Source organism: Tympanuchus pallidicinctus, unplaced genomic scaffold, assembly GCF_026119805.1.
Source record: "Tympanuchus pallidicinctus isolate F22 unplaced genomic scaffold, pur_lepc_1.0 scaffold17, whole genome shotgun sequence".
Taxonomy (NCBI): domain Eukaryota; kingdom Metazoa; phylum Chordata; class Aves; order Galliformes; family Phasianidae; genus Tympanuchus; species Tympanuchus pallidicinctus.
Window position 1 is genome coordinate 5,128,695 of NW_026294690.1, and position 14,403 is coordinate 5,143,097.

The 14,403-nt window shown below is 42.4% G+C and overlaps 1 protein-coding gene across 12 annotated transcripts in view; it reads right to left on the bottom strand.

Moving 5' to 3' along the window:
- The window catches only part of IQSEC1 (IQ motif and Sec7 domain ArfGEF 1), a 318,376-nt gene that overhangs the window by 135,871 nt on the left and 168,102 nt on the right, over positions 1-14,403 (bottom strand). For 7 of the 12 annotated variants that reach the window (XM_052678514.1, XM_052678512.1, XM_052678507.1 and 4 more), the window contains one exon: positions 10,711-10,755. The exons of 4 other annotated variants lie outside the window; for them this stretch is intronic. Coding sequence is in view for 6 of the 8 variants with exons in the window: in XM_052678507.1 (XP_052534467.1) it covers positions 10,711-10,755 (45 nt within the window). In the remaining 2 variants the exon portion in view is untranslated. Of the gene's footprint in view, positions 1-3,679; positions 4,420-10,710; positions 10,756-14,403 lie in introns of those variants that run through there. One more of the 12 variants, XM_052678516.1, reaches the window with a different exon arrangement.

The following is a 14,403-nucleotide window of genomic DNA, read 5'->3' on the forward strand; positions in this document are numbered from 1 at the left end:
CCTGACCTGAGTCCATTGGGGTGGCTGCAGTCAAAGACTCCTGCCTCCTTTGGGGTGAGCAAATTGTAAAAAAGAAAAAAGAAAATGAAGAGGTCATTTTTAAAAATGACTTTTTTTTTTTTTTTTTTTTTTTTTTTTAATATGTCCTCATCTTTAAAGAGTATTGCAAGAAGGAGAGGAAAATCCTGAGAAAAAACTCCCCCTCCCAAAGTACAGGTTGCAATCATCTTCACTGGCAGACAATTCTTCTCACCTTATGCTTTCTCTTTAATGCAATGCTAGCAGTAACAATTTCCCACACGGGCCATTACACACCAGCTGGCAGAAGCACAGCACGATGCATCTCCCAGCTACAGAAATCTTCACTTCCACACGTTAAATCTGAAGTCACGTGGTTTTATAATAATTCTCCAAGTAAGCACGAGACATCCATCCTCAAAATCACACAGCAACCCTACAGTGATTTGTTCATCTTACACTTAATCTACTATAGAAATTCATCTCCACACTTCTAGTATTTGTATTCAAAGGATACCAAAGCCCAGCATGTGAGGGGCTATAGCACTGACCAACACACAGCCACTGCTAAAGACAAAGAGCTGAAATTTGATTTCCTTAAATTAATGAATTACCAATCATTTCCATACTGGTTCTACCTCAATGTCCCAGCTTGCTCTATGCAATCTGCTGTCCCTTGGATAAAAGCAGTCTGTTTGCTCAGGTATGTGAGCTTGGAGTTAGCTGGACTGAATTTTGGTTTGTGAATATGCCATGCCCTGGCTAGGGAAGCCACAGCCAAGGTTAAGAAATAGGCTAAAAGCACAGTTTGTTTTGTCCTATTTCTCACTTTCCCCATGCTCAGAAAATATACCTGACTGAATTCATTCTTACAAGGGACTGAAAACTGCACAGAAGCCCTGGGATGGGTGTCTGCCCTCAAATGGGTTTCTTGTCAGGAATGTCACACACACAGCTTGGAACAGAGTTTTGGAATTGCATTTCTGCTTTGAGTACCTGGCTACAATAAGAAACTGCACCTCAGAAGGCAAAAATTGTTCTGTTTCTACTCTGTCCCATCCTCCAGAATTGCTGCGTTCTTGCCATGTCCCAGCAGGCACTGCAAGCACAGGGAGGGACATACTTGTCCTGTACCTTTCTGTGCTCCCAGATCTGGGCAGCAGGGACAGCCCTCCTCTCCACAGCCTTGCTCTCAGGGAGCTGAGGAAGACCTTCCCAGCCAGGTGCATGGAGAGCAGACCCTGTACTGTTATCCACTCAGCTGTCTGATTCAGGCAACAGGCTTGATCCCATAAGACATCCCTGAGTAACAAAATCCAAAACCACAACTCGACTTCTGAAATACAGCAGCATGCCACAGAGCTTCTGAACTGACAAGAAGCATTTACTTTAGTTCTCACCACTGAGCACAACTGAAAATAGAAGCCATGCTCTCCTCAGACAGGCCACAAAAGCAAACAGAAGAGCAGTCCCACTGCTTGCCATGCTGGCTGGCTGTGCCCTGCTGGGCTGGGTGAGTGCATGAGGAGTGACGGGCAGAGCTCACAGGGCAGAGGCATCCCACAGCAGCAGCAATGCGCCTTGAGAGGGCTCTTGCACAGCCTCCCCACACCTGCCCTGAAGTCACCTGCTGTCATACCACCACTTGCACATTGCAAAGGCCTTGGTGCTCAGTACTGCTTCCTTGGCACACAGGCACTTCCCTGACCTGGCACTGCACCTCTGCACGTGAAGCTGTGGCCAATTCCAGGTGACACTGGTGGCAGAAGGAACGTCATGCAGAGATGTCTGAACTCTCTGGCACTTGCATTCCCCTTCATCCAGGTGAAACAGAGGGCAGGCAAGAACCCTACGTAATACTAACCATTCAACAAGTAAGCCTCACACGAAGGAACTGTCCATTGAGTCCTATTTTGGTTATCTTATTTCATACATAAAAAAGGAAAATGTACATACATGTACACAAAAACCATTTTGGCTCTTCTCCAAGAGTCTTTTAGACAGCTTACAACTGCTGGCAGAAACTAATTCAAAGTAAGTCTAAAGAAAGTGCTTTTTTTCTTTACTTCTTTTTTTCTTTTTTTGTAAGTGGTCTTTCTTGCATTTTGTTTCTTTATTCATTCTGTACCATTTGCTTTCCTCACTCATTTGTCATTCTGCCTTAATCAAGAAGTTATTTTGTTTAAAATGTGAGAAAGTTCAAACTTCAATTCCCCTTTCCTGACAAGAACACATGACAAGAATAAGGTACTTCTATCTGATATTTACATGCTTAGGCTCTTTTTACTTCTGTTCATACAAATGCACTCCAGGAGGAGAGTTCAGATGCGTGCAAGGTTTGATAATAAACAAATTACTGTCTGGAAGGATGCAAGTGGAAAGTCCTTAGGTACTGCAGAGGTTTCCATTAGGAGATGCAGAATAACCCTAGGGTAAATCATTTGCAACAAAGATGGGAGGTCGCCACGAATCCAAGACATAAAGCTTAAGTTTAGTTGTATTTGCTTGCACCAAAACTGTCTGCCTGTGTTTCTTATTTTACATGGATTCTCAGCGAGGAAAATACACAATGGGCTGGGAATAGGTTGGAACTTTTTTTGGCCTAAAAACGAAACTTGTGAAAAGCAGTAATAGAATAAAGCTATCCTTTGAAACTTCAGCAGCCAATGGTCACAGATGAAGGTCCTATATTACTCAATGCCAGAAAGTGGGGGCACCCCTTAAACCTTGAAAAAGGTTGGAATGGTTCCCTTTTCCAGCCTCCAGTCACTGCATGAAAAATTCAACTGCAATTAGCATTTAGTACAAAGCACTTTCTGTAGGCTGACAATAGATAGTCAGACCACAAAGTGTACATAACAAGAACAGAATCCTGTTTTAAATTGCATGGGTTTTGTTAACAATGAAAATCTCTCCACTTTTCCCCCTAGAAAATTCAGAGACATACAATTACCATTGGTAGTGTAAATCAAGAGTAAGAAAACAGAAGTTTAGATTAAAAAACAGTGATCTAAGTTCAGGGACACGTTAAATGGAATTGCTTATTTTGCTGTTCCATTAAATAGGCAAGCTGAAAGCATCTGACATCCAGTGCTATTCTTTACGATCCCTATTCACCATCAATCATTTAGGCTGTACATCAGGCCCGCCTCAGTGAAGTGCCCATTGCTCTGAATGACGGTGATGTGCACTTTACACCAAGAGGGAAATGAAAGATGAACTATTATATTACTAAATATCTCTGAAAAAAAAAAAAGATCTTTGCATTATGTGAATTTCCATGACATTTCAATTAATCTCGGTGCTATTTGCAGTCTGTAAACTACACAACACAAGCTACTGTGCCTAAGGATTAAGTATCAGACAGAGAGTAAAGTACCAATCGAGTCTTAACTGAGGTGATTCGACTCAAAGTAAATGGTGAAACCAAACAGCATCCTCACCTTTCACATCTGCAAGCAGAGACAAAAGTGGCTGATAATGAAAGCAATAAAAAGGCAGCTTTACAACCTTTGTCACAAGTTCTGATTAATTCCCTACCACTCCCTTTTCCCGAGTACATCTGCCTTTCCAGCAGAGCAGCACAGTGAGTAAAAGCTCCGAGGGCATCGTGTGCGGCTACACAGTCCTGAAAGGAATGTCTGAGTTAACGTTTTCTTACCTTTTATAGAAGCCGTGGAGAGGCTGGAGACACAGGAACTGCCAGTAATCCAAGCAGAAGGCCTTTAACTTCAGCATTTTCAAAGAACTGTACTGCAGCAAGCGGATCCTGCAGCTAGATTTTAACACCACGAGTCTTCTTTTTGTTTTGATGTGAATGACTTCAACCCAACGCAACGCACCGCTCCCCTTATTGCTGCACACAAGCGTTTCTAAGTGCTGGCGGTGCGGCAGCCGGCGCACATGGCACAGCACCTGCACGGCACAGCACCCACTTCGATACAAAGAGGCAGCGCACAAAGGCTACGGCTCGCAGACGCTCTTTGATCCCCACTGCAGTTTATCTTCCCCAGAGTGTCCGATGCCACCGGCTAGCTGCTGTTACACACAAATCCCGCTTCTCCTTTTGGCTATTTTAGGCCACTCGGATGGCCCTCCGGACAAATAACGCGTCTTCGTTCCAGCTAAGGCTGCAAAAGGATCTTTGCAAAGCATCCTGAGAGCTTGCAGAACTTATGAGAAGACAAGCAATTATCTCAATCAACCTCACAACTGCCTGTAATCACAGCAGCGCTATGATCCCATCACACGGGAACGGCAGTCCCCCTGCTCCTTTTTTTTTTTTTTTTTTTTTTTTTTTGTTGTTGTTGTTGTTGGTCAAATAAAGCAGCACACAACTCCGCACATCAGCTCCTCCTGTGTAAACCACATCAGCCCCATTGTCTGCCAGCACCTATGAGAACTGTGGGCTCCTTATGACGGGGAAAAAAAGACCAAAACCAGCCCCCAAACCCGAAGCGCAGACCCTCCCCCCTTCCATCCCCCCCCATCTCCCCTCCGCACCGCGCCGCTCTCAGCGCGCAGCAGCGCCCGGCGCAGCAGCCCGGCGGGGCGCGTTGCCGGGCAGCGGCAGCACAGCGCGCCCCCAGCAGCGGGCAGCCTCGGCCCAGCGGGCACTTGGCTTGCATTTAGAATCTCCGGCCAGACGTGCTAAAAAGCATAGAGCTTTTGTTCTGAAGAGACGGCTGTCCAAACTGCTGTTTTGTCTTTAATAGAATACCCAGCCGATTCTCCCACCTTTCCGTTCCCTTCGAGCCCACAGCAGGTTCTCTCCTCGCGGGGTGCCCGGGCAGGAGCTCACGCAGGGCTTACGGACGGGAATGGCTTTAGAAGCAAAGCAAAGCACATGAGCCCTGCTGGACACTGACCAGGTCATATGCCCGTCGCTCTGCCAGAATCACCTTTCCTGAAAGTACAGTTTGGGTGAGGTTTGAAAGTCATCAATAGGAGCCACTGGGGGTACTGCTCACTATCAGTAGAGGGAAGGAATTCTACACAAATAACAGAACCAAGGGCAAAACCCAAGGAAACATATGAAACAGAACTAAACATCTCTTCTGTTGTGCTTTCTTCTTTTTTACCATTTTTATGCTGTTTAAAAAGAAGACAACCGAACTGCTGAGGCTTAACCAGAGTCCCACCAAGAGTGCAGGCACATCTGAGCCCCGCAGGACCATGCAGGGCAGTAATTCGGGGCCCTTTGGGTCTGCCTTTACTCACTGTCACCATTTAGTGCCACAGGCACCTTGCAATACCCTGAAACACGGTTGTGGAAGGGTAGTCGAAATGAAACCATAAGTTAGCTGCTTCTTCACTTTAAAGAAACCACTGATCCCTACTCAGATATGTTATGCTTAGGCAACAACCTTCAAACATTTGCATGTCACAATTTCTTTTACTTCCCTTGAAACAGACTGTACAGAACAGGATGGGTGGAGGGAATGAATTGATCACAAAGAAACACCTAGCAGGAAAAGAAAGAAGCACATTTCATTTGCATCTTTAAAAAAAAAAAATCTTAAAAAACATTCCCTTAAAAAAACCCCCAGCCCTTGCCTGGTGCCTGCACTCACTCGCTGGGATTTCTTTCACACCAGCAGAACACTGTTGAAGCGATTCCCAAGAAAACAACTGCTTGCATTTAATAAGCCAGCCCGCTAACAATATAACACACACCATGAGATTTCCAGCCTGCTTTTCTTCCTGCTCATTCTCCTGGGCTTCAGTAGCTTGGCGGTTTTCCAGAAAGTGATAGCATCAAGCTAAATGTTACATTTTCATATCAAAATCTTCCAACCCAGTGTTCCATCCCTAATATAGGCCTATGCTTTAAAGGGACAGTTTTATTTGAAGGGGAGCTGAGCAAAAGCCCTTTGGGATCCTGTGCCTGCTGGCGCCTCCCCAGTGTCCCTGCTGCTGAGCTCTAACTTTGGCTGAGATGGCACTTTCCCATTTTGGTGGTGTTTGATGGCAGTTACTGCTTGTAACAGACCAAGAAAATAACATGGAAACCTTATCCTCTTTTAGAACAAATGGATGGCCAGAAAATGCTTACCTTTGAGGTTTTCCCTATCTGAACATTCTTCTGTCTGAACTTCTTGAGATTCCTCAAGAAACACCCCGAAGCAGCAAGGAAGGACTTGCTCCATAACCAAAACCAGCTACTCTCAGGATCAAGAAAGAAGGGGAAAGCCATACAGAGACAGTTAACCTGATGAGACATCATCTGAAGTTTTAATGCCCAAATGATACTTCTGATAAAACACATCCTTTAACTATTCACATTGCAAAGTGATTTCTTTCTGTCCATCATACACTTTACTGGGAGAAAAAAAAAGAAAAAAAGGTATTTGTCACCTTAATTGCTTGCTTCTAAACACTGGACTTCTAGTGAGATAAAGCCATGTACCCATGAATTTTCTGACAGCAACCAGCACTGATTATACTGCTCTGCATGCAGACAAAATGCTAATTAGGGCTTTTGCAAATGAAAAGCACCATGTTCTCAACACAGTCTACATTTTCACTTGTCTTCCATAGGAAACCAACAAAGAAAATTGAGCTTCATCTCACGCTTATGCCAGTATAAAACTGGTTCTTTCAGAAAGACATTTACTGCTTCCCTTGACTCAGAATTCCCAGGCCTAATAGGGCAGTAATTTCTGGCTGAGCTGCAGCAGTGCCACAAGTGAGCAGCATGCTGGAAATGTTTGCAGTCATTTAAGTTTAGCTAAGGAGAGGCAGCTCTGGCAGCACTGTACTGAAGACTCTGACAACTCTTTCAAAATGAGCCACTAAAATAAAAAAGGCAAGATAAAACATACAGTGTAAAGTCCCATTTTTAGGGATGGCTGCCTTAGCAACCTGGGAGGCTGAAGTAAAGCTGTCCTCTGATGAGGGAGCATGTTGTATAAAACAAACCCACTATAAAGTCAGTGCAGGAAAATCAACTTCTCTAGCTACATGATCTTTAATTCTTGATAAAATACGTACACTCAACTGTTATACATCTTTAGTTACTTACACCCTTTATCATGATATGACAGGAAGAATCCTGAAAATGTTTTACTTGTGTGGAAGTCTACCTGTGTTTCTGTCTACTTACAGAGTACAGAAACAGGAAGCCTGCAGCAAGAGAGCTGTTTTCCATAAGTCCTTCCTGACTCCAGGACAGGGTATCAGGGTATGTCTGTAGGCACAGACAAGAACTTCAAGCTAATGATTCATAGGTTGTGGAGCTCTAGCATGTCATGAGAATAAGATCACGAGGTTCCCATAGTAATTCCATGACATTCACTGTGCATACCACATTGAGGAGCAAGGATTGTACGAAGTATAGTTAACATCAGATTTTGTGCAAATGAATAGGCCCTGAAGTAGCTTCTTCAAGGCCTCAGTTTATAGAATATAGTGGCATGTACAGCCCCTATATGCTGCAGCCCTTTCTTGATAGTGGAAAACAAATACTGTTCACGTGAAAGTGAATGGGAAGGTTTCCTAGGTTGCTCCTAAAAAAAAAAAAAAAGAGAATAAGGGATGTTTTCATGTTAGAGGCTCTGCAAAACCAGTCCTCTCTCTTAGGACCTTTGATGCATATCTGGGTGCCACATCAGCAAGAATCCCTTCCTGACTGGGTAAAATGGAAAGAGAAACATGAGCAGAGCTCTTGGGCTCTGCTGCACCATTGTAACACCCAGACGTGATGGGGATGTGTAAAGAATCAGGGAAGAAACAAAGGTTCTCGCTGCCTTCTCTTTACTCAAGAGGAAGCTCGGCTGCCTACATGTGCTCTGACAAGTTATTTTGCTTCACAGAGATCTTTGATTTATTCAGCTTCCCCACAAATTATTACTAATTGCCACTTGACATTATTCTTCATTCTTGGTTACTAAAGCTTTTGAAATTGGCAAAGTTTCACAAGAATAGTAAGATATTTGCTGTTCTGTTACTGAATGTCTGCTCTCTAAACAGATCAACACTGGTTGATCATCCTGTTACAGAAGATGATAAACAGGCCACAAAAATGTGAACATCTGAAGTAGGTGTGATAATACGACAGAAGACTCTCCTTGGTTCAGGAATCAAAATCTTTTCAGACACCAGCTGAAAGCTGATAGAGGACCACTCAAAATATCTGGAAAGTATACTATGTGCAGTCTGAAAATGTTTGTGCAAAACATGGTATGCATATATAGCATGTCATTGTGTACAGGTTTTTCTCTTCTCAATGGACATAAGCCCTTTTCCACATTAGCCTTTCTTCTTTACAACACTGGACTCCTTTCTCATCTCCCAGCTGTATAACTTCCCAGCTGACAGGCAGAATACAAGTGCAGTCTACACAGATCCAGGGGAAATAAGTAATCTGTTGGGTGGGGAATCTATGCACAGCTGAAATGAAACAAAATAAGATATCCAGGTCACACTGTTCCAGAGAAGCCAAGATCTAGAAGAGTGGCTTTAATTGGGCAAAACTTACCTTGCTGATGAAGACTGGAACTTGATGAGCATTATGCAAGAAAAGTAGCTTAGAAAATTTTTTTTGCTCGATAGGATGCTAGATGGATTCATATTAACTGATACCTTCTGTTCCACGGGTCATTCAAAGGAAAATTATTAAAAATTATTCTCTTTAATATTGCCTACTCACAGCTTCAGAACAGGCTTATTCTTACTTGACCTACTGAAGTCAGTTAGATTTTACACACTGTTTCTTCAATTATTTTACCCTAGGGAAGAAATCACTGTTTCTGTTGATGACATCTGGAAGATTCTTTAATGTCTCCTCTATGACTGCTTTATTTGAAAGTTTCTAAGTGTCATAACATTTTTTCACTCATAGTTAAAAAGCAGCATTTTCACTCCCTCATTTGGTAACTACAAGATATTTCTTTCCCATTCTCAAAATTCAAAAGGACTTTTCACATGCAAATGCATTTACTGCCAAATTATTTTTTATGAGGACAGTTCTGTAAAACAACATGCATTCTCAAAACATTTATTTGCATTAGCATAAGAACACGGAAGTTTTATGGAAGTGCATGGGATAAAGAGGGAAGTCTCGAAACCTCGACTAACTTGCAGTTTTTCTTTTTTTCTTTTTTTTTTTAGAAGGTAGAACATAGGCTAGAATAATAAACTTTTGTTTGAAATATAAAGAAGTGCAATCAAGGATTCCATACCAGTTTGCATCACTCTGCTGCAGGCTTAAGAAAAGAATGCAACCCACTGAATGCATACTAATGAGACCAAGGCCATCAAAATTAGCAGTGTGAGTGAAACTTTATGATTTATGGGGCCACGCAGCAAGGGCAGAGGCCACATTTGGTGAATAGTAAGTACTGCAGTCTCTTTTTTAGGAAAATAAGAGAGAAGAAGAAAATATTCACAGGTTTGTACAGTGCTTAGCAACTTAAAACCATTAAATCACTACATTTCCTAGGTAAGCATGTATTTGCACTCAAACTAAAGCTATACACTTTCCCACCGAGTTTAACCTGTTCTCCTCAATTCTTCCTCATCTCCACTGACATCCTCCCACAGAAAAAAAATCATTATAAAGAAAAGCATTGTAATAAAACTTGCTGTTCTCACAAAGGTTTGCCTAGCCTGGAATAAAGATGGCAGCAATGCTTTTCTCTGGGATAAGGTTCCCAGAGCCAGGTAAGTCAAACCAGCTACAAGGTTCTTGCTCAAGTAAGATTTCAGAAAGGCTGAGGGGAGTGGAAAGCTGCTTCCTGCGTTGTCCTGCCACACAAAGAAACAGCATGCTGTCAAACCGGGTGCTGGCAACAACATTGCAGTCAAATCTGTCTGTTGTCCACTGTGACTATGCTGAGCTGAAGACAAAGGTAATATTACTCACAGGAGCTCGTGGGCATTTTTTAGGAAGTGGCAGTAAGGCACGCGCTTCACTTTCAGGATATTGTGCACTGGGAGATGAATGAGAGAGAGAGAGGGCCCATATATTTGCATAAGGGTAAACGAAGCAGTTCCCAGTAACGCTGTGTCCAGGCAAACTTAAAACTATACAATATGGAAAAGTTTGCATCCTCAAAAGCAAACACCTTGGAAAGGAAAACATCTACCCAACAACTGTCAGTTTGGGAGAAAAGGACTTTGCCCCTAATTAATCAAAGGAAGCTTACGAGTGATGCACACTTTAATGTGCAGCTATGACAGTAAAACATCCAAAGTGCCCATCTGATATGCAGTGTTAAAAATACTAGCATTTTTTTCTTAACTGAGTGATCAAATTTCAGTCACTGTGATGGATTCACGTGGCCCTAATTTCTTAACTCTCACTTGTGATTGTATGAAAACACAAAACAATTTAAAAACAAGTAACATTTAAACAAAATGAGTACTGTTATTGAACTGCTAGGATGATCTGTTTAGCACAACTTAGGTTTATAAAAGTCTGAGAGAGATTGTTTTGCCATGTGCATGCACAAGCACGCCCTCTCTGTCCTTCAAGGTCCTCTGAGAGCAAAACCACAGTGCTGAATTTAAGTTGGAAACCGTGAAAGAGAGAGTTATCCCAAACTTAAAAACAAAAACCTGAATGCTTGGTCAATATGCCTTCACTAATTACACATTGTAAGATAAAGTTATGTGATGTAAAGCTGATACAGATTGGAGTTCACTGCTACTATTCCAAACCTAAAATGAACAGTCGCACTGCTACAGTACCTGAGCGGATCGGTGGAGATGCTGCTTCCTGTTTCCAGTGAGGTCCTGAGATGATAGCAAAAGAATAAAATTATAAAATATTAAGGCAATTAAAAAAAATTGTCTTCATTTTTTATAGACTTTATACAGTACCTAGCATGACATTAAATATAGTTTGCAAAAAAACAAGAACCAAACAAGCATACAAAAAACCCAGCAGCTATTTCCTATTCATTAGTGAAAGGGGAATTAAAGAAGCATCTTTAGGCAAAAAGTGATCAAATATGACTGACAACACTTGGCTACATGAATACCTGACCAAGCTGTACTGCATGCATTATTATAGTAAACATTTCCAGAGCCTCTCTTCTGTTTTCAGGCTTGCACTGTGTGCATTGGCAGTCAAATCTCAGCTCAATCCACCTGTGACAGTACAGCAGAACCTTGCAATAAACCAACATAAGTAGTACAGCCTTCCTTACAAAATGTCAAAAAGCTTTACACTGTTGAAATTTTCAGGCCACGCAAACATCTTTGGAGCTGTGAGCTCATTCCCCAGCAGACACACCTGCATGTTGTTTGCTGGGACCCAGCCCAGAGCACACGCTGCCTTTCAGCACACTGTGAAGCTGATTGTTGATTTAGGTATGTAATTTCAAGATCCAAAAAGTGTCCTCGCCCCACTTCCTACTGGCTAAGAGGAACCTCAGAACAGGACAGCACACAACCAAATCACAGTCACAGAACAGCACTGCAGCTCACAGCACGTGCTCACAGCCGCACTGCTTTCATCCTCAGTACATCTGCTACGCAAAAATAACAGTGGCACACAACAGGGAGCTGGGTGAAGCTCTCCTGTGAGACTCTTATGCGATTTTATTCTCTGGTAGCTTCTCTCACACCAGGAAACAGATTTCTTGCACGCATTTACATGCATTTAACAGAACGGTCAGCCTTCAAATCCTTGGGCTTCTCTCTCCAGAAAGGCAACTACAGTTGCTGCAACAATTCCCAAACAATTATTGCAGCAGGAAGTTTTAAGATACAAAGTACAGAAGTGACTGCAACTGCACTGCTGTTTAAATAGCAACACTTTAACATGAAGCACCGCATTAGTGATTAAACTTGCTCTCATTGTACATCACTTTAGGTTTATTATAAACATCCATATGACAAAAATCAAATTTTTAGAGTAAAAACAAAACAGAATTTCCACAGGCTATAAGGAGATGTTAGCTGAAGGCTCACAATGAACTTTCCATCATCATGTTAGGTACCATTTTAAATAGCCACTTGTACTTATCCGTTTCCATCCCTTACCTAAGCTGCCATTGGTCAGCTTCTCCTCTGGCAGTCATGAGCGTGTATGGTTACAGACGCTCACACAATTAGCTTTAGAATTGCCTTCATTATATTTACCGAGGTTATTTGTAAATCAATTGCAAGCCTTCAGTTTTAATACCAAGGTTACGGGCATGCTTACACACAGCAAGAGGGCTGTGTGAGAGGAGGTGGCCATGGGCACAGCCTGCACAAGAATCAGCTGCACAGGAATGGAAACGAACCACGCTGCCCAAATAACTGCAGCGCAGGCAGAGATTTAAAACAGACGTGAGGAGCTTTTCCCACCCTGTAATTTGTTTGCTCTCAGAGTTCAGGATCTGTGAATACCGATGCACTTTGATGGGTTGGTTTACACGTGCTGGCTATTTGTTCTTTTAACAGTTGGGAAGGGTGAACCTAATTTCTTTATAATTAAGTTTACTGCTGAACAATCTGCTGTCCAAGTGCCAACCTGCTCACTCGATGGACTTTTTGCCTCACTGTTAGCAAAGATTCAGAAACATTCTCTGAACAGTTCTAGCCCTTACTGCTATAAGTAAATCCTGACGAGACTCTGTGCGTGGTGACAATGCACCATGCATAACAAAGAGATGGTAATGACACAAGGCCTGGCTGATTAGCCTCCACGAATGCAGCTTTGATTGTGCCAAGTGACACTGAGCACGTCGTGACCTCGGGGACTCCTCGCACAATCACAAGGAGCAGGATTACAGCTTCATTAGGAATACCTTGTTTTCCATCAGAGGGCCCCCTGCGGTAAGGCTCCCCAACAAATGTCAGGAGATGCAGATCTTTCCGAACACAAGGAAGAGAGCTCAGTTTCCACAGCAAAAACGCCCATCTTGAGGCCACCTCCAAATGTGGCTAAAAGGATCTGAATTTATTGAGAGTTTTCCAGAAATTTTCCTGTTGCCAACAGTGTCGTGCTGTGCTGTTAGCAACAGTGTTTGTGCACCTGGTAACTGCAGTTAAGAACACATAATGCTACAGATCTAATTGATTTGGCAGCTAGCAGCCATAATAGCTGCTGACACACTTGGGCTTAACCCAGACTCGGGTCTGGTGGGTGCTGGGCAGTGCCATGCCATGCAGGGTTCTGGGCAGAGCAGTGCCCAGCCTGGGAAGGTCTCTGTGCTAGAGAACTCCCATCCATGTACAGTTTACTTCTTCAGTCAGACAGATGAGCAGCCCAATGGGGAAAGGCTTAGGACTGGCTTTCTGAGCTGAAGATCTGATATAAACATAATATCAAACACAGGAAAGGTTACTTAAACAGGATGGAAGTCACTGGATGGGAACAACCAAATAAATCACTGTTCCAGAGGAAGAAAGAAACCAAGAATTACGCTGAGGTGAGCTGTACACCCAGGCAGAGCCGCAGCAGAACCCTTAACCTGGTCACCTGCACCAAAGTCCAGCTCACCTCTGTGAGATGTCTCAGGAGCAGGCTGATGGCATGTGGGGCAAAGTTTTGTGGCCAAGAAAAAAATGACAGCAGAGATGGGAAAAATTAGGCTTAAAATCCATTGAGACATTTAAATTTTGGGGTACACAAAGCCAGTTAATTTCCAACAGATTTACAGAATACTCTTAATGCAATCACACAATCAGTCTTTTACACTAAAATCATATATTAGCTTTTGGTTCTTTCTGAGTACTGTACTGTAAAATTAATTTAAAACATAAAAGCAACCTGAAACCTAAACATGGTACCACTATGCTACAGCAAACAAAATGGATCATTTACACGAAGTGATTTCAGGATTGCCTGCTTCAAGAATATCTAAAAAAAAAAAAAATCTATTTTGTTTTGATTTTTTTTTTTTAAAAGAAAAAAAGCTAGATATGAGCTATAAAGAAAAAAAGAGGCAAATTTAACAACCCTATTTGTTCACTCATAATAGAATGAACTCCAAAATTCAGTACATTTGTCCACCAGAAAAAAAAAAAAACCCACAAAACAACCATACTTTAAAACAAAGTAAAATCATATTATACTTGTATTTGCCCAAGGAAGTGGCTGAAAATTGAACTAAGAGACTTAGATTCCCACCAAAAAGAAGGAAACCTACTGCAGAGCAATCCAGCATTATCAGGAAAATGCTGTAAGCAACCCTGTAAGCAGTTTTGTGTTTGTTTCCATGGAATTTAAAAAGCTCTTCTGGGTAAGGAGCAAAGGAAATCTGTACCAGCGCCACTGATGAGTCAGTTGAATGACATCTTCATACAAGTACTTAACATTTCAGAGAAAAGGCAGAGGAATCTTTGCATGAACTGGAACTAAAGCTAGCACAGAGGGCTACAGTTCAGCTGGATTCTTTGGAGCTAACATGGTCAGCATGAAACTTGAAGAATGCTGTAATTGTTGGT